Source organism: Diospyros lotus, chromosome 8 (genome assembly GCF_014633365.1).
Source record: "Diospyros lotus cultivar Yz01 chromosome 8, ASM1463336v1, whole genome shotgun sequence".
Taxonomy (NCBI): domain Eukaryota; kingdom Viridiplantae; phylum Streptophyta; class Magnoliopsida; order Ericales; family Ebenaceae; genus Diospyros; species Diospyros lotus.
In genome coordinates this window covers 1,437,620-1,460,707 of record NC_068345.1, presented here as the reverse complement: position 1 = coordinate 1,460,707, position 23,088 = coordinate 1,437,620, and the positions used below count along the sequence as shown (strand labels likewise).

Sequence of the window (23,088 nt, the reverse complement as noted above, 5' to 3'; positions counted from 1 at the left end):
TTTTGTTCGATTCGATTATTTTGATTTTTTTCAATATAGAAATCAAACTGGATTGAAATAGCTTAAATTATCAAACTTGAAAATCGAACTAAACCAACCCTACAGCTTGAACTGAACCGAACTAGCAATTTCAACTGATTCAGTTTTGTTATTTCAATTTAACCGAAATGTTGTTCACCCATAATAGTGAACATTTGGTTAGTTCAGTCAATTACAAAACTAAATTAACCAAACTTACACAAAATGTCAAATTCAATAGGGCTTTCTCAATATCAACCGTCAACTGATGAAGCAATTAACAATTTAATTCATAAAGTGTTACAACTTTTTGTCAAGATAATTTAGGTTGACTCCTATATATCTTCTTGCATAGGTGTGAACATTATTTGAACCAAAATTGAATTTTTTTAATCTAGATTATTTTTTTGTTGCATTGGTGTGAACATTATTTGAACTAAAATTGATTTTTTTTAATGTTAGATTAATTTTTTGTTTAATTAGGTTTGATATATAGGAGTCAACTTAAGTCATCTTGACAAAAAGTTGTAACACTTTATGAATTAAGTTGTTAATTGCTTCATCAGTTGACCGATTGATATTGAGAAAGCCCTATTGAATTTGACATTTTGTGTAAATAAAAGAATAGAAAAATGGACAATCTTTTGAAATCAAACCTTAAATTAGACTAAGATTGGATTTGATTTTCTTTTCTTTTTTATTACAACATAACTACCTTATGCTTAGAAATTAATTAATTGCTAAACATTTACCCAATGTGACAATTCCAAAAGGACATGTAAATGTTACACCAATAGAGTTATTGTCCAAAAATTGCTTAAATATATATACACCATTCTAAAAAATTTTATAAATAGACAAAATTTGTAACTAAAGGTAGAGACGAAGACTAAGAAAACTTGACGGCCACCAAAGTGGTAGCTTTGGACACTAATGGTGATGACAAGTTTTTTAAGTTTAGTGACCGAATATAGAGAAGTTAATTGATATCACTAAAATAATAGCTTAAATGATTAATAGTGAATGATGATTTGTGACCGGTTACCGAACTCTCTTTCAATAGAAATACTTGCAAAAATAGGCAAAACTAAATTTTTTGATTTAACTATTTGCAAAAATAGGCAAAATTATTTTTTTGATTTAACTTTTGACACTTAAGTCAGTAAAATGTATTAGTAAATGGTATGTAAAAAATAAGTTTAATTAGATGGCTCTACCTATAAAGATCCTACTTCTTATATAAGCTAAGCGAGATGAGATACTCGATATCATATTTGAGATTTTCGAACTTAGCAATTATAGCTTGATAGAAGATTTTGTGAGTTGAATTAATATAAAAATAAATCTTCTCGATCGGCTTTGGATTCTTTTAAGATTGAGATTTGAGAGTCAAATCCAGTAATGAACTAGAATTAGACGGAAAATTCATGAAGAATCATGACTTATTATTTTTTATAAAAAAATTACTAATCTCACCATCACTTGTCAAAAGTTACAATTATTAAGTTTAAAAATACTCATTAATTAGCATTACTTAATAAATAAGGACAGTACCTATCTAGAATGGCAAAGAAAGCACAGCTTTAAAGGAGGAAAGCACGATTGCTATGAGATGACCATATGCTGTGGGACTGTGGGACCAATTGAGTTAGGGCAGGGTGGGGGAGAGCTTGAAGATAATATATAATAATAAAGGGGGTAAAGTGTATTATAATATAATATTATATACTATGATAATGCTATATATATATATATTATTGATGTATTGAATTGCATGGGGAACAGCCCCTAAAGTTACAACCCCAATAGGCTTATCGCCAGTCAATAATGCTAATACTATAGTTAGGCAAATGGGACACACATAGGAATAAATTATTTTTTTAAACTCTTCAATAAAAAATAAATAAATTATTAGTTGGCAACATTAATTATTGTCTATAATAATAGTTTAGTAATAATATATATTATTTTTAGATAATATTTAAATAATTTTATTAATTAATAATAAACGCATTATGTTTGGCCTACTTAAATTAATGAATAAAAATAAATATATTTTATCTAAAAATAAAAAATATATATATATTTTTTATTTTTTAACATAAAGATTAACATTATCTATTATTACTTCTAAGATAATGTCTTCAACTAACAGCTTTTCCTTTTGGGCCCCCTCCTCTCTCTCTCTCTTTTTTTTTTTTTTTTTTGAATTACACTTTATTATTGGCATCTTTAACCACTCTATTCTAAAATTACACTGAGAATATAAATCATGAGATGTGTCTGAGTGATTAGGGTGATAGGGTTTGACACCACTAATGTCACTCTCAAGATCCTTTTCAAAAGGAAGCATTCTGCTTTCTCAGGAATCAAACCCACACTAAGAGCCCCCAGACAAACTTTCAACCTGCCCTTTTGCCACTTAACTATGCCCCGGAGGGTTTCTCTCTCCTATTTTTTTGTTGGTCTCAAGATTGATCTATAATGTGAGCTATAATCTATTTCGAGAAAAAACGTTAATTGTACACTATATTTATGTATTTTATATTAAATTAATAAAAATATTCCAACGCATCAATACAAAATTGTCACAACTAATTTCTAAATAACATTATACTTAATTTTTTTAACACACACACAAAAAAAAAAAAACTAAATAATTCAATGCATATGCTATTAGACAAAACTCACGTTAAAGTTTTATTTATTTATAAAATTATCACTAAGGTATAAAAGGCTCTTTCTATTATAAGTCTTGTAATTGTAGTCCTTTTCTTTTTCTTTTTTTTTGGCTAAGCAAAAAGAATAATATTAGATAACTAATAGATATGTGTGTCGCTCGATTCTACTAACTCATTAGTTGACCTATGAAAGTAGGGATGATAAGATTGATAAAATTCTAGGAATTTATTAAGCTCGTCAATTTAATAATTTCACGTTAAGTTAAGATGACAACAAACACACGAAAATTAAAAAAAGTGATAAAAGTTCAAAGGACATGAATTTAAGATTCCAAGTTCATCGATGCTTCTTTTCTTTTTTTTTTTCAATACTTCAAAAACTTATTTATAAAATAAAAGTAAAATCACATTCAAAAACCAACTCTTAGTTAATCCTCGCAAAAAGCGAAGTAGGAAAGTCAAGGAGGGTTCAGTTGGGCCCATTTTGTTGCTTTCTAAAAGAATTTGGGCCAACAAAAGGCGAACCTGGAGCCGGCCGTGGGCTGAAGCTGTATTGAATTTTGATGGGCCCACGAAGTATCATTGGGCCCGGCCCAGGCATAGAAACAAGAAAGGCCCCCGTTGGAAAGTTTGCATTAATTTAATGTTTTGGTGAAGAAGATAACGAGTAAAATAGAGAATTAACTTAGATTTAGTGATCGTTATAAAAGAATCTATTTGACAAAATGCTGCTAACTAACTATGAAAAAAAAAAGAGATTTTTGAGAAGCTAATATTAGTATTTAAAAGGTGGAAACAAGTGATAACTCACTCCCAAGTATGAGAGAGAACCTGCACATGAATCTCTCCGATTTGTGAATGTAGTGGAAAGATCATTCTTGTACATGGTCTTATTTTTACTCCACAAAAAAGGGTATTTCTACGACTCGAGCCTATAACCTTCAATTACAAGCGACAGTCTTTCTATTGCTATCAAGCACGATTATTACAGACGAACTAGTATCACATCATGTAACCATAATACCCGAATGAGTAACTTAACACAAGCTTTTGGCTGCTTATTCACAGATTATAGAACACCACCCTGAAAACATCAGAAAAGTGTGAAGATACTCGAAACAATAGCTCTACAAAACCCAAATGGAGTATGGAAAACACCCGAGCTACTTGTATCGCTAAGTTGTAGTTACGTTATGTGTACAGCCATGAGTCAGATGACTCATCTGGCTCTTCCCGGGCCTAACAAAGATTTAAGAATTGCTCAGATCACATCCTAGAAGAAACTTACCCCGATTGGTCCCTCCTTTGCTCCATTTTACTTAGCAGAAAAAAGAAAAGGGATCAATAGCAAATTCTCCTGTCATATACCCTGAAGATCCACATTTCAATCCAGTCTATATGGTTAGGAATAGATTCTATATGCAATTTTTGAGTATTGGACAAGAAAATACCTTATATATAAACATGAGAAAGAGGTTCAGGTGTCAAACAGCAGGAAAAAGATTCTGATCTTGCTTCTACAAGAGTAAAATACATACAGATACCACAGATTAGCTTACTAAGGAGCCAAAAAGTGCAGTGAAAAAAGGCACCTTCTGACAGCATCCTCCCAGATCAAACTTGGTATTAGTTAAACTTTATGGTCCTAGGCTTGGCTTCCCTTGGTGAATCTGTCCATATATTGCTTCACACAAGTTTGACTTGTTTCAAATATGAACTGCATTCCTCTAACCTGCAAATTCCAAATTGCAGCAGCTAAGAAGGGGAGGAGCAAAAAGCAAATTCCAGGTAATTAATTTACTGCGCTCATAAAATAAGTTTTAAAGTATATATAAACTTTAGTCTAATGTAAACAAATCCAAAAGAATCGATAGTATCAAGTGGTGTATTTTGTTTTTATATTAGTTAGGAGTTGGTTTTAAAATGCCCATAAGCTAGTTTATACCAGAAAAGCCATATTTGAAACTCACAACTTGTAATAGAAAAGAGAACAATGACACTTTCCATCAGATGGGATTAACTACATGAATTATACAAAAATAAACAAATATATAAATAAAGAGAAATATAAAAGAAAATAACATTCAGAGTAAATTACACTTGACACCCCTGAGGTTTCACCAAATTATAGCATGTACCCCTCACATTTTGGAAATTACATTGACCTCCTATCTGTTAAGTGGACATTAAGAAACTGTGAGTATATAAAATGTCAGGAGTATCCCATGTAATGTAAATCTAATAGCGTGGGGCAATTTGATACAACTTTCGAATAGTAGGGAGTTGGTGTAATTTCTCAAACGTTTAAGGTACTGCCTGTTTATGCCAAACCTCAGGGGTGCATGTTGTATGTTACCCTAACATTATTAATGTGGCTGAATAATTTTTCTCTCGTTTCATTTTTATTTTTATTTTTATTTACATTTTCATTTTTGTTAATGCTGATTTGGAGGCATTGTTATATTGTTACATTGTTATGCTAAATTGTTTTTTAAGACATGCTCTTGACAATAGTGAATTTTTGTTATCTATTCCTAAACGCATATTCATGTTAGTATGGTTTCTTTGCTGGCAAAATCATTGCTCCTTTACTTAATATGATTCTATAATGTCATTTAGTATTGGAATTTTTATTACAATATACATATTTCTTTATAATATATTGCTAGTTTATTATAGTGATATATCCAAAACAATCCCCCCAAAACTGTCCGATACTGGTACTGTACCAATAACAAATCAAGTTTCTTTTCTGAGCTATAGGCAGTAGGGAAAATTCATGTTCTGCCTGTGAAACAAAGCTAAAATAACAAAGGTGCCCGATATGATTTGTGAGCATGTAGATGTAAAGAAGTTAGGTGCAGAGTCAACTAAATGAACAAGAAAAGCAGGCATGGGAAAGAAGATTGACAAGCCTTTTCCAGCGCCAAGACAACCAAAAAGACCGCTTCACATAGTTCGGAGATTGGTTTCAAAGTATTAAAGAGATCATAAAAGAAACAAAAACCCATAAAGTCAATCATTAAAGAAGCAAACTATCTAAAAAGAAATGTAAGTGGTACTTAAGATTCAAGAAATATAGCAAATCAACCAGATTAAACAAATTTTGCAGTGTAAAACAGGCAAGATGAAAACATACCTCAATCAAACAATTTGAGGTAAGGCCTACACCCTGTTTAGGGGCTATTTCCTTGTCATTGACGAACATTGAACTCTTTCCGAGGTTATTCAGATGAAAAGATCCATTCTGGTCCAGCTTTATAATTGCCTATAAAATGGTATGCTTATCAGTTGGGTACCTAATAGATGCTAAAAGGAGAATCTTTTTCACTAATTCACCACAATTTTAAAAAAATTATTAAAATACCACCATTCCAAAAATATTTACCAAAAATACCACAATTCTTGGCATGCCACATCACATGCCATGCAGGGAAGATGGCCAGCGTGGCTGTAGGAGATAAAAAACCGCTTGTGTGGCAAGCGGTTTTAAGTTGAACACAGAATTGCTTGTCACACACAAGCAATTCCATGTCCTGTTGTAACCGAGTGCTAAAATGACCCAAGAATCACTCAATAATCTCACTGAAACTAATCACGATTAAAACAGAAAGTAAACAATTAAAAAGATAGAATTGAAAAAGAAAAAAATGCAAACCAAACAGCAGAACACGCGATTTACCTTGGTTCATGCCATTTACATGGCACTACATCCAACAATCCAAGAGAACAATCCACTATGAACATATGAAATCAGTACAAAAATATCCCTCACTCGCCTCCTCTTGCCTCTCGAATACAATCCTCTAAATGAAGACTACAAGAACTATATTATCACAGCTTTCTCTCTCACTTCTCACTGCACTCGATCACAAGGGATGGAATGAAAATTGATTGATAATCCTATCTGGCCTCTGGACCCTTCTATTTATAAACCAGAGAGGCGGAACTTCCTAAGGGAAATAACCAACTTACATAAAGTCTAAACTACCCTTATTAATTACAATTAGTTACATCTAGATCCTGCAAACTAACTGTTACCAATCATCTCTATTTCTTCCTGATTTCTTCCAGAATTCCAGCACACTATTACTCAGGCAAAACAATAACAGATCTCCACCATTTTGCCTTGAGTTCACCTAGAACTTCATCATTCTTGTTCTGCTCTCTTCATGAATAACCTGAAACAGATCAATCAAAACACATCAAACTGTAACAACCTTAAGCAATGAAGTAACTTGGACATTGGAACAGCCTTAGTGAAAATGTCAGAAGCATTATCACTTCCAGCAACTTTTATAGGCTCAATCTCCTTCTTCTCAAGGAATTCTCTTATAAAATGATATCTAATATCAATATGTTTTGTTCTTTCATGGTGGCTTTGGTTTTTAGCCAAATGTATGGCACTTTGTCTATCACACTTTAAAATAACCCTCACATCATATCCTAGGAGTTCACTAATCAATCCTTTCAACCACAAAGATTCTTTAAAAGCCTCAGTTACAGCTATATATTCAGATTTTGTGGTTGATAATGCTACAACTAGTTGAAGATTAGATTTCCAGCTAATTGTAGATTTCCACAATTGAAATACATAACCAGTTGTTGATCTTCTCCTATCCAAATTTGATGCATAATCTGCATCAGAATATCCTATAATGTTTGGCTCTTCAAAGTCATTAGCTCCACCATAAAATAAAACCTTATTCATTGACCCCTTTAGATATCTAAATACCCGTTTCACTGCTGTCCAATGTTCCTTCCCTGGATTTGCCATGAATCTACTTATCACACTCATGGCATGGGCTAAATCCAGCCTAGAACACACCATTGCATACATAAGGCTGCCAACAACATTAGAGTAGGGAATTCTCTTCATTTCTTTTAGGTTCTTTTCATCAGTTGGAGATTGGGCATGAGACAGTTTAAAATGTTGTGCAAATGGTATATTTACTACTTTTGCATCCAACATATGAAATTTTCTCATGATTTTCTCTAAGTAGGCTTTTTGGGATAGTTGAAGAGTTTTACTATGCCTATCTCCATGGATTTCCATTCCTAAAATTTTCTTAGCCTCACCAAGCTCTTTTATTTCAAAAGCTGACCTAAGTTTTCATTTTAAACTTTGGATTTCAGCTGATGAGTGACTTGCTATAAGCATGTCATCTACATACAGCAAGAGGTAAATTGCTATTTTAGTGGAAACATGCCTAAGATAGACACAACAATCAAAAGAGCTCCTTATAAACCCTTGAATTATCATAAAAGAATTGAATTTCTTGTACCATTGCCTAGGGGACTGTTTTAGTCCATATAAGGACTTCTTCAACAAGCAAACCTTGTCTTCTTTGCCCCTAGTTTCAAACCCTCTAGGCTGATCCATTAGAATTTCTTCCTCTAATTCGCCATGGAGAATTGCGGTGGTAACATCCATTTGCTCTAGGTAAAGGTCTAGATGAGTTGTCATAGTTAGCAAAATTCTTATAGAAGTGTGCCTTACAATTGGTGAAAACACTTCATTAAAATCTATTCATGCTACTTGGGTAAAACCCCTAGCTACTAACCTAGCTTTATACCTAGGTTTAAGGCGATCTCCAGCTCCTTCTTTTACCTTAAATAACCACCTACAGCCTATCATCCTTTTTCCCAGGGGTCTATCCACTAACACCCATGTTTCATTATTTCTTAAGGATTTCATCCCAGCTTCCATGGTTTCCTGCCATTTCTGAGCTTCCTTAGAACTTACGACCTCTTCATAGGATTGAGGTTCTTCTCCAGCTATCTCCTTTGCACTTAACAGTGCATATGTTACTAGATCTGAAAAACCATATCTCACTGGAGGCCTACTAATTCTTCTCTGCCTATCTCTGCCTACATTATACCTATCCCCAATTAAATCTCTTGTTGTACTAGATGAACCAGCATTGTCCATGTGCTGATCTTCATCATAACTTGATGAATCCCTAATTTCTATAGATCTGTCAAGACTATCTTGGCTTGAGGATCCTTCACCAGCACTTGACTGGTCCTAGATAGGTTCTAAGGGAGAATTGAATACAGTAACATCATCCTGTTACTGCTGCTCAAAATTTACAGCTTTAGCCCTCCCTTCCCTATCCTCATTTTTCTTTTCTAGATTGATAAACGAATTTTCATCAAAGGTTACATCTCTACTTATCATGGTTCTAGGCATTTCTTTTTCTAAATTCCACAACTTATACCCCTTAACCCTTGATGGATAACCAATAAACACACACTTCTTAGCCCTAGGTTCTAATTTACCTTGTTTTACATGTGCATAAGCTATACACCCAAATACCCTAAGGTGATCTAGGTTTGGCTTATGATTATACCACATTTCATAACGTGTCTTAAAGTCTAACGCTGATAAGGGTGACCTATTTATTAAATAGGTTGTTATAACGGCAGCTTCTCCCCAAAATGTTTTTGGAAGCTTAGCATGAAACAGCATACATCTTACCTTTTCAAGAAGGGTCATGTTCATGCGCTCGACCAAGCCATTTTGTTTGGGGTTACCCGGGGCATAAGGTGTCTTAAGATGCCACTCTCATTACACAATTGGGTGAATTCCTTGTTACAAAATTCTAAACCATTATCAGTCCTAATGACCTTTAATTTTTCACCCTTTTGATTTTCAATCATAGTTTTCCAGGTCTTGAATGCATCAAAGGTATTATCTTTTGATTTTAAAACAAAGACCCAAACCATTCTAGAGTAGTCATCTATAATAGAAAGAAAATACCTAGCTCCACCATGAGTTGGAGTTTGACTAGGGCCCCATAAGTTCGAATGGACATATTCTAGTAGGCCTTTAGTGGTATGAAGTGCCTTCTTAGGGAATTTCACTTTCACAAATTTTCCATAGATGCAAGATTCACATGTATCTAAATCTGTTACCTTTCCGGAGCATAAGATTCCTTGGCTAACTAGCTCTCTAAGTCCCTGGATACTCATATGAGCCATCCTAAAATGCCATAGCTTTGTGTCCTCGTAGGTATTTTCTTCCCCTATAGCTACATCTCCACAAACTGTGGAAGCTATCACAACAAAAATTCCATTTTTAAGGACTGCTTTCATACATACAAGAGATCCTCTAGCTACCTAGAGAATATCCCCACAGCCACTACAACTGTAGCTGTTCTTAACTAGCTCTCCTAGGGAGATCAGATTCCTTTTAAGTTTTGGGACATACCTTACAGATGACAAAATCCTAACTGACCCATCAAACATCTTAAGCTTAATATCCCCAATCCCGTTTATTCCACACTCTTGGTTATTTCTGAGTAAAACCTTTCCCCCACTCATGTCTTTATAATTCAAGAACCATTCTATGTGAGGTGACATATGAAAAGAACACCCGGAATCTAAGACCCATACCACTTCATCCGAATGTCTTGAGACCACAAGAACATCCTAACTATCATAGTCTAACTCACAAATTGAGTTTGAGAATTCTAGTTTACCTTTATCTGAAAAATCCTGCTTTCTTTTAGGGCAATTTTTCTTTATATGTCCTTCCTCATGGCAATGAAAACATCTAAAAGTTTTCTTGCCATTTCTAGACTTAGATCTAGACTTTCCTTTAGCCTTAGAGTCTTTCTTTTTGGATCTATACCTAGTTGAAAGGGCATCTCCAGCAGTTTTCTTTGATTCAACTTTATATTGTAACTCTTTAGAATTAAGGGCGCCTATAACATCTTCTAAAGATATGGTATCTCTTCCATGCTTTAGAATGTCAACAAAATGCTCATATGACTTAGGCAATGAATGCAACAAAATTAGGGCTTTATCCTCCTCTTCATATGATATACTTAAGTTTTCCAAATCAAGACACAATTTGTTAAAATCATCAATATGATTCTGAAGCTTTTGCCCTTCTTGCATTTTGAAAGTAAAAAACTTAGCTTTCAAATACAACCTACTCGAAAGAGACTTAGTCATATACAAGCTTTCTAATTTAGCCCACAAATCCTCAGTAGTTTCCATTTTGGACACTTCTCTTAGAACTTTGTCTCCTAGACTCAAGATTAGGGTTTTGAAAGCTTTTTCACAAATTTCTTGCCTTTGATTATTTGCTTCTAACCCTTGCTCATTAGTAGCGGTTTCTGGGAAGGATTTTTGGGGTTCTAAGGCTTCTTTCAACCCTAAATTTCGCATCAAGGCTTTCATCTTAATCCTCCAAAGTCCAAAATTGTTAGTGCCATCAAATTTTTCAATGTCGTACCGGGCAGCAGAGGCCGCAAAAGCCATAGTAAATAAGTATTCTATAGGTTTCTAAAGATTCTATGGGTTTCTTGATTGAGTAACCTAAAGCTCTGATACCAGATTGTTGTAACCGAGTGCTAAAATGACACAAGAATCACTCAATAATCTCACCAAAACCAATCACGATTAAAACAGAAAGTAAACAATTAAAAAGATAGAATTAAAAAGGAATATAAATGCAAACCAAACAGCAGAACACGCGATTTACCTTGGTTCATGCCATTTATATGACACTACATCCAGCAATCCAAGAAGAGAACAATCCACTATGAATGTATGAAATTAGTACAAGAATATCCCTCACTCGCCTCTCAAATACAATCCTCTAAATGAAGACTACAAGAACTATATTATCACAACTCCCTCCCTTGCTTCTCACTGCACTCAATAACAAGGGATGGAATGAAAACTGATTGATAATCCTATCTGGCCTCCGCACCCTTCTATTTATAAACTAGAGAGGCGGAACTTCCTAAGGGAAATAACCAACTTACATAAAGTCTAAACTACCCTTATTAATTACAATTAGTTACATCTAGATCCTACAAACTAACTGTCACCGATAATCTCTATTCCTTCCTGATTTCTTCCAAAATTCCAGCACACTATTACTCAGGCAAAACAATAACATGGAGGATTGTTAAAAAATTTCTCAGATCTTAAAGAGTTGTGGTTGTGGAAAAATGAGCTTCCATTCAGACCATGCCTAAGAGGGAAAGTGGTATGCCACATTTTCACAGTAAGTGGAATCAGTTCTACATGTACATTCTGATATAAAAGGCATCCTTCGGGTTATTTCAACAGTTTTTGTGCATAGCAATCTGTTCTCATGGCTAGTGGTTGTCCACCCAACACTCTTGCAGAATCGATAAGGCCCTGTTCGGTTGTGGAAAATATTTTATATTCAACTCCAATTTTACAATTAAACATGCGCTAACATTTTGTGTTCCAAAAAACAATAGGGCATTCATTTGAAGAAAATTTAGAAAACATCTTTTTTGATGTTTTCCAATCCATAGTATGAAGTAGAACTAGAAAATTGAGTTTTCAGTTTTCTAATTGGAGATTCAATCATTCAATAGAAAATTGGAGTTGAAAAATTAAAAAATGTTTTCTACAACTGAACAGGCCCCAAAGTTTCTTATGGTTTTTCCATGACTACATTTCAATATTTCCATTGAACCCTTGTATATACATTTACAGTTTATGGAGGCAGATGCTACATCTACACCGAAGAACATGTACCTGTTATCATGTATGGTTCAATTAAGTTAGACCCAATTATTTGAAAAAAAAAAAAAAAGAGAGAGACTGTTTGTCACAAGGGGGCGTGCATTAGCCATATGGCACCATTTGGCTATGGTAGGACTTGCCATTCTGTGAGCTTTATCTCTTGCCTATGCTATTACTCTGTCAAACCCACAGTAGTAAAATTTCTCTTTCATGTTTAGATATATGAGCAGTTCATTTGTCAGGATTTATGACATGTATATTCTTTCCTGGAATTCACACAAACAGCAATTGCACCGTAAGTGGAATCAGTTCTATGTGGAAGCTCATTCTTCCACAATCTTTAAGATCCTAGAATATTTTTTTAACAATCACCTAAGTTTTGGACATAGAACCGCTCATGTGACAATTGGTTCATTATCTCCTCCATCCACACTGGCATCTTTCTAGCCTGTCGTGTGAGGTAGCAAGAATTGCAGTATTTCGGTAAATATTTTTTGGAATGGTAGTATTTTAATATTTTTTTAATTATGGTAAATTAATTAAAAATTCCTAAAAAGTGGTATGTTGAATAAATGTCACATGAACAAATAAAGCCACAACCTCCTAGGAAAAGATCAGAAGAAGACAGTTAAAACACTACTAACTTACTATTCCACCAGCCAGTAACTGCAAGTAGTGCAATGAAAAGGGAAAATAAGGAAATCCCATTTTGACAAAGAACCAAACCAGATTTCCATACTTCAAGTTGTCAAAACTAGTATTTGAAAGTGAATCAAAAGAAGCAACTCATTTTTCATTGGATTTACAATCAAATTTAACTTCCTTAAGAAAATTTTAACTAGGCTTGCTAGTTCCATAACAATTGACAGAGTTTTCCTTCTTTTTTTTTTTCACTTGGTAACAATTGAAAGAGTTTTAGTTAACAAAAGCAAGAACATAATCACTTAAACTCAATTTCAATAAAACCGATCAACTGGATAAAAACATCATAAGCTTCAACCATAATGTTTGACACATTACTTTTCATTTGGATAACCACTTACAAGGATCTATAAACCAGCCATGCCCTTGTGGCAACTTCGTTTATGGACTGTAAAAACTCATGTGGGAAGGACTTGATCTTAGCATAATCAGTTTCAGTTGGAACATGTGAGTTGCTCCTAGTTTTCCCAGCATCAGCTAGTCTTAATATCATTGAATAAAATGATTGTTCTTAAATTCAATATGAATTTAAACAGAAATTTCTCGGCATAAAATAAAAGGAGATAAATGGAACTAAATTAAATCTATTTATCATAAATTCAGAAGGAAACAACACACCAATGTTAGTGCCAACAAGCATGTATAAAATGTAGTTGAAGGCAGTCAAGCAAACCATACCTGCCTTCTGGAAATTTTATTAGCATTCCCCTCTCTTCCCAAGTCTATGTCAACATCAATATCTTCGGTTGCTCTCCCAAGTAAAACCTAAGAATTCAAAAGAATATTGAACTTAGGATCAAAGAATGATAAACACAAAACTCTTGCTCTATGATAGCATGGCTAAGGGTGTATGAGTCAGTATGACACCTGATTATAGCTGTGCTTAAACATTTTGCTTTCTTCGTGCCAGAACTAATTAAGTAAATTAAACAATTTAACTCAAGAAACTTTATTTGCCAAAATTTTTGCACAATGCATAACAAGAAAAACAAGTGGAGTATCACTAAAAATTTCAATAAGCCGCCCATTTCATTTTATATCCTCATCAGCAACTAGAATGAGCTTTTATCCTCATTCTTTTAGGCTAGAGAGAAGCTTAAACCTGAGACAACTTAAATTTTCTTTCTGCTGCTACCAACCTAGACCATCACCCACTAGAGGAAAAAGAATCAAAAACTAGAAATGTTTATCAAGAAAAGAATTCAAAACCATGTGAAATAACAGTCAAGTGAAACTCTTTTTTTTTTTTTTTTGACCTGGTGGTACTAGCTATAGTGACCTCCTCTGCCACCAGGCTTCAAATCTCTCGAGAGGCAAGCCTGCATACAAATTTTGTGTGCTTACTTGGTCCCCGTGGTAGGCTATTGGGCGCAAGGGCAGACCAACTTAGGCCAAGTGGGGTCAGCTGCGCCCACTTAACATTTGAATCTAACATTAGATATTACTTTTGTTAATCGGTAAGCCAAACAGATGAAGGGAGTACCACTTGGCTGCCCCCACTGACCAATGCCGTTAAAGGTCCAATCCCATCCACTGGACAAATTGCAAAGGGCTATTGAAAGCCCAACTTGGCCAAGTCATACTAAAATATTTTAAGCTAAAATTAATCTTTAACTTTTGTATAATTTATTAAATATAAGATAATAACTTAACAAGTTGAACCCTAATACTAATATATGTAAGAAGAGCAGGAGATGCACTGCTTGTTAGTTGTTTCTCTCTCCAGTGAAAATATAATACACAAATTGGGTAACAAAGTTTCAAGTCGGTAGAGGTTGGTTGCTACTACTTTTCTCCAAATCCTACTGTTATTTCTTTAGTTCTCAGAATCTCAGTTCTCACCAAGTCAGAGCTTTGAGACTAAAGCTACTTCTTCTAACGAAAAATAGCTCATCTAACTGGTTAACTGTGGTTACATCTCTTTGAATCTTCACCGATTTATCATTAAAATTGTCACTTTATAAAGTAAAATTTTATCCTTTAGTCTTCAAACAAATTTTAGATGTTTATTCCTTTAGTTGTATATATTTATGTCACTTGTTTCAATTGAGACTCGAGAATCTTAAACTTACTGAAATACGCGTTAGTTTACTTGCTGGAAAAAAAAGTTACTTTGGGATGTAAACCATTTTTTTATATTGAGACATTTTTATCAAATGCTTAGTTATTTCAATTACATATGCTGAGGAATTTTTTTTTTTGATAGAAATTTATTTGTAACCAGTCATGCAAAAATACTTCAAAAGGAAAAAAATAGAGGATCAATATCATTAAGTCAAAATTCTCCTTCTAACCCTCTCAACATGTTCGTACTCATACGGAAATAAATCTAGATGAACTCCCTTCTGATCCAGGTAAAAGAAAAGGTGTTTATGAATTTGATCCAAATGATATCAAGAGAGTTGAAGGTATTATTGGCAAAAGGGACCTTGTCAACCTAAAGAATCATGTTTTTCCTTGGAAAGAAATTGAAAATGAAAAAATAGACTCATGAGATATTGTAAAGGAATAGTACATATTTGTATTGTTTTTGTCAACATTTTATTAGTATATTTTTGCCCCCACTGAATTAATTTTCTCGGACCGCCACTTATTGTGCATGCTCAGTGAATTTACCTAGTGCGCAACCGAAGAGTAATGGTTGACAAGTTTTCACAAACAACAAAAAGAAAAACAAAAAATAAAGTATTAAACACTTTTTATTTGTTCTTTTTCTTTAGTAAAATAATCATCCCATGCATTTTAGAGCCAACCAATTGCCCAATATTGACACCATTGTTCCTTTAAAGTTTAAAATTTATATACACGTCATATTATTTAAAAGGTAAGTAGGTCAAAAACTAAGTACATGGCATGTTTGAGTAAAAATATAAATGTGGATGACATCATTTTGGAACATGGAGATCAAGTTAACCCACCAATCTCCCCCCCCGCCCCCCCAAAAAAAGGAAAGATAAATTGTCCAAAAAGGAGAGATTATGGAGGATGTTACTCAGAGAATAAAGGCGGGATGGCTAAAGTGGAGATGTGCATCAGCATTTAATGCAATCATAAAATTCCTTTAAATTCCTTCAAATCTTTATTGTATGGCTTAGAATGTTGTTCAATTAAGCACCAAAATATGCAAAATATGAGAATAGCTGCAACATGAAGAAGATCGATAGAAGCAACGATGAAGCAAGTGGATGAAATTGAGGAAATTTGTAGCAAAAGAGAGGAAAACCAAAAAAAACTTGGTAGGAAACCCTTAGACATGACACAGGATTTAAGGGCTTTATAGAGAATATGGCCATGGATAGATATGATTGGAGATCTAGATTTCATGTAACCGATCTCATCTAGTGGGATTGAGGTTGTTGTTATATCATTCAAAATGTAGGCAGACAGTGGCATGAGGAAAGAAAAGTTCAAAGGCAACAACAGCTTCAAGATGCAAATTTCCTTCTTTTGCCAAGCAACATTTCTTTACAAAACAGTTCTAAGGATGATCCAAATTAATAGTCTATGTTGAGTTTTTGGAGGTCAAATCAGTATCTTGCAATCATTTCTTATGCATTATCTGTTCAGATGTTAAAGATTCAATATCAAGAAAGTTATTGACTATTTCATTTTCCTGACATCTTGTCTTGTGGCTTGCCAAATTTAACAAGCAAGGGTGGTAGGAGGAAGTGAAACTTAGAGAGCTTTATGAGGTCTAAGCAAGTAAAGAACTGGTTAAGTTCTGACAATTATAACAAGTCCCAAGCTTCTGTAAAAATTTCCATTAAACTTAAATTTATATATATCATTTCAACAATGATACATCAATTTGAAAACATATGTTCATCTCATGAGCTACACGGCACTCACAGAATGCTGCAACAGCATTATGTTGAGATGATGATGAGCTCAGGATTGCAGATTATTCTAAGTGAAATCTAATAATTTTCCAAAGTTACCTCAGATTTCTTAATGTAGAACTTTGAACGACGTCCATACAACACAGCCAATGCTCCCCGAGATGCAATGGCTCTCTGCATGAAAGAACAAGCAGCCTGCTCCAGCCTTACAATTGCCCTTTGACTGTCCTCATCCTGATATTTTGAGACTGCAGATAAAAGATTATAAGTAACAGACAAAGAAGCAATGAAAGTGTTTCACACATAATTAAAAAAAAAAAAAAAAAGGCTTCTATTTAGGCATAGAAAATGTAACCAGAGTGTAAAAGGTATAAAAGAAAGAGGGAAGGAGTAGACCATTGCCTACTTTCCCACATCGGTAACCAAAACTCAATAATTTGGATCCCATTGTGGATATAGTAATATCAAGTTTCCACAAATGCACAAACAGAAAAAGAGCCACAAATCTATGTAGTAGCACAGACTTTGGTATTATGCACAATACAACCAATACAACAATCTACAAAGTTCATCCTAGTTATGTGATAGCATAATTCCACATTATATATGATTTGAAATAAATATAGATCACCAATACAACAACAGAACAACAACAGCACAAGCCCCAATCCTACAAGGTGGGCCGCCTAGGCGCCTACGTAAATTCTTCAGATCTCCATCCAACTCTATCTATGGCCATATCCACTATATAAGGCCAGTATATAAGATGTCACAGTCGACGGTCTCCCACCAAGTTTTCAAATATAGATTACCAATATCTAACAAAAACACTCATCATTATGAGGGATGGCAATGGGGACCTGCCCCAGTAGGTATCCACTAAACCAGACCCATACAAGGTGCATTTGGGTATTAAAAAATCCCCATAGGGGCGGGTTTGGGGGCCAAATTCAAAAACCCAATTGGGGAGATTAACATGGTCCCTAACCTAAATATATTTGAATTAATAAAATTTTCCCTTTACAAGAAAAGCATGTCACAGGAGCAAGAATGCCAGCAGTGATTTTCATCATTAACATTCATAAAAATTAGATTGTGGATACTCCTCAAGATACAAATATCAGCTGCAGAATACTCCAAATAAATCACACAACATATTTTAAGAAATTATGGACGTAGGAAAAAGGAAAGGGAATGAGCAAATTTTCTTTTCAAACAAGTAAATCACTGGATATTAGACACCTCAAATTCAAAGGACAAATGAGCACACAACTTATTGGTTATGTTGTTTTGTAAGAATTGTGAAAAAATTATAAATTTTCAATATATTTGTTTTATTGTTTTATCTTCCTCATAATAAATGAGCAAAATTAAGAAGGTAATAAAAAAATTATTAGGAAAAAATAATTATACTATGAAAAATAAATTTTTACCTATTTTTTGGTATGAAATTTACCGGGCATGGGAATGAGGAGTTAAATAAAATCCCCAATGGAGATGAGGATGGGGACAGGAAAGGGGTCCCCTATCCAAAACCTCTCCATTGCCATTCCCAATCATTATTGAAAATTCGAGGTTAGTTTCCATGAATGTCCTAACTAACAGCAATAAAATTAAAATTAACTTCATCATATACACAATTACAAACAGAACGAAGCATTGAAAAAATCACAAAAGTTCCAAATGATTATCAACCTCCCACAAAAGCTATTACTGAACAATAATATGTGCAATCAATCAAAGATGTACTAGAAATTACAAATTACCTTGCTTGTTGGAGTATAAGTCTTGGTCATCTGGACTCAAGTGTATATCCGGTATCTACAAGTAAACATCATGAAAAGACAGAAAGCTATGTCTCTGAACTAGCAAGAAAAGAAAACACAGAAAGCTATGACAACTTAATCAAAGAATTAAAATAATTAGTGCTAAATGGGTAATTTCAAATTTCTACCATTGCTTCAACATCGGAAAAATGTGGTACATCATAATCACTCTCTGAAGGAAGTTCTTCCTGATTTTCTGGTGATTGGTTTGAAGCCAGTTCCAAAACAGTCATCTCTACAGAGCTCAATTCTGCATATGCTTTCTGATTTTGAATTTTAGCTGGAGCACCTGCTTCCTCTTTACTGCTTATAGCATTTCCATGAGCGTATTTCATAAGACCATCAAAACTAGGACCTTGCTTATTTAGATAAGAATCAGTAATAGAACTCAGATGCTTTGCCTGTTCAAGTTCAGTAGTCTGAGGCTTTATAGTTGCAGCCAGGAGAGCAGTTGTACTCTCATTTCCTGCAATAATTTTACAAGGGCCTTGAGAAGCATTACTTGCAATCTTAAATGCCAAATGCATGCAGTCATTGCTAGGCAACTCAAATTTAACATCAGGATCGCCAACTAGATGACTTGAACCAGTTTCGTATGTTAAATTTGGTCCTCTCATATACAAATGAGAGTGTTCAGGGTTTTTCTGTTCTATCTTCATCTGGATGAGTTGATCCACATTAGATTTCTGATTATCTGAGAAGTCCTTCACAAATGACAATGTTGGATCATTACCTTGATTAAATTTCAATTGTGTAACAGACAAAAGAGACGATGACAAGAACATTTGATTGGATGGGAAAACATCATCATTGCTTGGAATTTCTGTGTCTTCAGTGTTCAATGTGCAGCAAATTACTCCATCATGCACTCCAGCGATTTGAGAGTTCGCAGCTGGGCATGCTAGCATTAGAGACTCTGAATTGCAAACTGCATGTGCATCACCATGCTGAGACAGCCCCTTGCCATCTGATTCTCCATGATGCTCACCACCAGAAACTGTAAGATAATTATCCAGAACACCAGCTGCTTCAGTTGCAGCAATATTAGGGATGTCTCCATTAGGAAAATCCAACAAAAGTGAGCGGAAGCCATCTATATATGATCTACCAATTCCATCTTTTCCATCAGCATTCGTGAAAATAAGTTCATCCTCACTTGTAAAATTCAAAAGTGTATTGGACAGCTCTCTTAAATAATCAGTTGGGCTGGGAGATAAATTCTTTGGGTTATCACAAGGCATTTGGCCTTTCTGCTTGGAATTTAAGTGGATAACATCACATCTTGAGGTACTTGCGGTTCCCATATTACCATCTTGAATAAATGTGTACACATCTACAGCATCCAGTTCATTCGCATTCAAGGGAACATCAGTAGTAGTAGAAGCCGGAAGACCCTCAACCATTCTCCAGATTGGAATCGAGTATGGTGGATACCCTAAATTGTGTAATGAAGCACCACAATCTGAATTTGGCGAGCTAGTCACCTGGCAGTCTCCAAATCCAGGGAAAATCTCTTCTTTATTATCAATTCTTTGATCAGATGCAACTGGGGGCTTGGGTTCCAAATCATTGGCTTCAAAGAGGTTAACAACTGGAGCTTCTTTGGGTTGATTCAATTCCTGAACACCAGGAAAACTAGTAGCAAGAGCAAAATTCTCTTGTAAAGTATGAGGCATTTGTTTATCTGCAATGTTCTCTGCAAAGTGAATATCTTGTTCAACTTGATTGAGGAATCCTGGATCAAATGCATGTGAAGTAACAGTATCTGTTCCAATTTCTGGGAATGCATGGCATGTCATGTCAAAGTTTGAGTCCAGCTGTCTTGGGCCTCCACACATGCAACAAGCAGAAGAAACTTCATCTCCATTTCCAAAACAACTATTATGACCAGCCCCAACAAGAGAATTCTGATCCATGGAGTGAAATGGCTCATTGCAAATTCTTTTACGCAGGGAGTAGTAACAATTACGAACACTTTCAACTTTTCTCTTCCCAGAAACACATTTGTTTTCCCTTGAGTTTTCAGGTCTATTGGGTTTTGATAGAAGACATGAAGCAGAGTTCTCAATCTCATTCATATGAGCAGATGCTTCTTCAGAAACAACTGGATCATAGAGAAGAGTGTGCCAGCGAGTCTGTAGGTCCTGAACAGAAAAACTCTGAGAAAATTGTACGGAACCTTTGGCAAGTGATTCAAGGGAAGCACCACCCTAGAAACAGAAGATTAGAAGAGATAAAGAAATTCCAATGAGAATTTTCAATAAATGATGAAGCTTTAAACACCCACGGCAACTGTGTTCAGTAAGCACAGTTTGATAGCAATCATTCAAAGGAGAGGTGCTAACTGAGAACCATATGTACTACTAAGACTTTTACATCAGGAATAATTGCTGATGGGCATCCTCCCACATGAATTCAGAGTTTTTAATAACTAGCCTTAGATTCCTAGAGAGTTTCTTCTCCCTCACACTCTCTCAGATATGGTACATACAGACCAAATGTAAAGGGAGGCATAAACCCTTAGGTGTTTACCTCAGTGATTTCCTTAACAAGTCTAGGAGTCCATTGCTAAACCCTCATTGTCACACTTTTTGTAAGAGTTCACACCCTTGCTTGAAGCAAAGGCCCACTAGTAAAATATTGGCCTCCAAGGAACATATAGTTTATGCTTCTATTGAACTATAGCTCCAACCACATCAATTTGATTGGCAAAGATATGCTACATGTTCAAATACATACTCCAAAACAAACATTGACAATAGTTGTTGATCCAGAACCAGCCAACATACCATTGTTGCAATCAATATATATGTACACCAGTACCTTCATATGCAAGCATGAACCATTGTTGTTTTACTCTATTTTAATTGTCTAAAATTTTACCCAATCTACATTTTTTTTTTTTTTTGGCATATGGAGTGAGAGAGAGAGAGAGCATGCATGGTTTATTTATTGGATAAAGAAAAAAGTAAAGGGGCGACCAGAACAAAGCCATAAACCTCCATTTCTTTTTGCTCTTTATCTCACAAATGTGCAAAGGATAACAGCCCAGTTATCTCTTCAAACATGGCCAGTATAAGAGCCAAAACATAATTCTTTTCAAGTTCCATGTGATTAGCATCTTACTGTATGTGATAGGCCATGCATTTACATTTTAAGAGGTGGGCTTCAGCGTCAATGCACAACTATTTAAAGACTTTTAAGCTATTCTTTCACTGGCCTTCACTGAGCTGGTTATATGATCTTGGCAGTTGAAATCATGATGTGGTAGCTGTCTAAATTCTCATCCTCATTCACAATCTATACCAACCATGCAACTATAATTGTCACAAAATGGAATGGAGAAACAGTTGTCTGTTTTGTGCATCTTAGTAGGCACGCCCAAATTAATTAATATAAAATATAATTACGAAAATGCCTAGTTTTAGGCCCGGATGACCAAAATATGTTGGAATCATCTAGGTAAGTTGGAATAGTCTTGTCATTTGGCAGGAATAAAATTGAAGGTGGTGCAAACCATTTGGTCTAAGAACAATTATGACATTAAACAGAACCCCATAAATGAAAACAGTAGTTGATACAGATAAGTTTTCACGACAATTTGAAATTGTAGAAGTCAACAACACGAAAAGCATGCTCGCCAGTTTATAACAGCCAGTATGGAACCAGATTAACAAATACGACATTAAGGATGAGCTTATAAATGAAAATTTTCAAAATAATGAAAGCAAAAATTGATGACAATGTGGTTTAAAAGAACTTTAAAACTGGAAGGCATAGAGAGGTGAAGCTTCCATTTTCCTAAAACCACCATACGTATAATCCGGTAATGACAAATGAGTCAGGAAATTTTCTTGACCATGGATAGTACAACAAAAGTTCCAAAACCCCAATTTCAGAAAGAGCCCAACATGTAATCAACTAAATCACCATAATTCTGCACATAAAATAAATTTCATCATACTAAGCAAACAGCTGCCACGCCCACTACATGTACATTCGCACTCACCAGACCAAAGCTCAGAATCCTTCATGCAACTGAAAAATCAGAAGCTTTAAAGATTTCAAGTCAAGAAACACTAACATTAACAAGCCAAGTTAAACGCATTAAACTACAAAATTATCTTCCAATATTTCTCCAGCGCAAGAATTCAATCACAGGCCATTCCAGTTAGAAATAACAGAGTAAACCAAAATCCATTTCCCACTTCAAATTGAAAGCAAAATCCACAGCCCATTAAGCAAAATCATCGAGAAAGGAAACAGATTAGACGCTACAGAGGTTGGGGTTACCTCCACGGCGTTCTTTAGCAAGAGGTCGTCCTCTGGAACCCACTGAAAGGCGGGAGCAAGAGCACCCATGGCTCCACCAACTCGAACCCCCCCCCCCCCCCCCTCTCTCTCTCTCTCTCTCTCGATTGTTGCTTTTTCTCTGTGCAGTGGGGTCGGAAGAGAGAGAGAAAACCTAGGTTTGCATACTTGGCGGAAAACCAGAGAGCGTTT

General features: G+C 34.9%; 1 protein-coding gene across 8 annotated transcripts; it reads right to left on the bottom strand.

Moving 5' to 3' along the window:
- Window positions 1–3,463: 3,463 nt before the first annotated feature.
- On the bottom strand, window positions 3,464–23,074 carry LOC127807619 (uncharacterized). 8 transcript variants are annotated; one of them, XR_008024760.1, is made up of 10 exons: window positions 22,879–23,073; window positions 18,714–20,795; window positions 18,526–18,580; window positions 16,859–17,007; window positions 13,599–13,685; window positions 5,839–5,967; window positions 4,292–4,431; window positions 4,151–4,216; window positions 3,988–4,068; window positions 3,464–3,783 (listed from the first exon to the last, which is right to left on the bottom strand). XR_008024760.1 is itself a non-coding variant. In XM_052345625.1 (8 exons), exons 1-8 carry the CDS (start codon window positions 22,945–22,947, stop codon window positions 4,345–4,347), a joined length of 2,391 nt encoding a protein of 796 aa, XP_052201585.1. In that variant the 5' UTR covers window positions 22,948–23,069; the 3' UTR covers window positions 4,135–4,344. The 8 variants fall into 8 exon arrangements, 4 of the variants coding, with proteins under 4 accessions (XP_052201585.1, XP_052201583.1, XP_052201584.1 ...); XR_008024759.1 differs by having other exon boundaries at window positions 4,151–4,431; XR_008024761.1 differs by lacking the exon at window positions 4,151–4,216.
- Window positions 23,075–23,088: the final 14 nt, after the last annotated feature.

Bases quoted from the DNA above. Each gene is read 5' to 3' on its own strand.
- LOC127807619 (XM_052345622.1), bottom strand. From the start codon at position 22,947: ATGGGTGCTCTTGCTCCCGCCTTTCAGTGGGTTCCAGAGGACGACCTC. The intron at 18,581-18,713 runs GTAGAAATTTGA...GTTTACTTGTAG, and splicing joins TTTCCGATGTTGAAGCAATG to ATACCGGATATACACTTGAG. The intron at 13,686-16,858 runs GTAACTTTGGAA...TTGAATTCTTAG, and splicing joins TCTACATTAAGAAATCTGAG to GTTTTACTTGGGAGAGCAAC.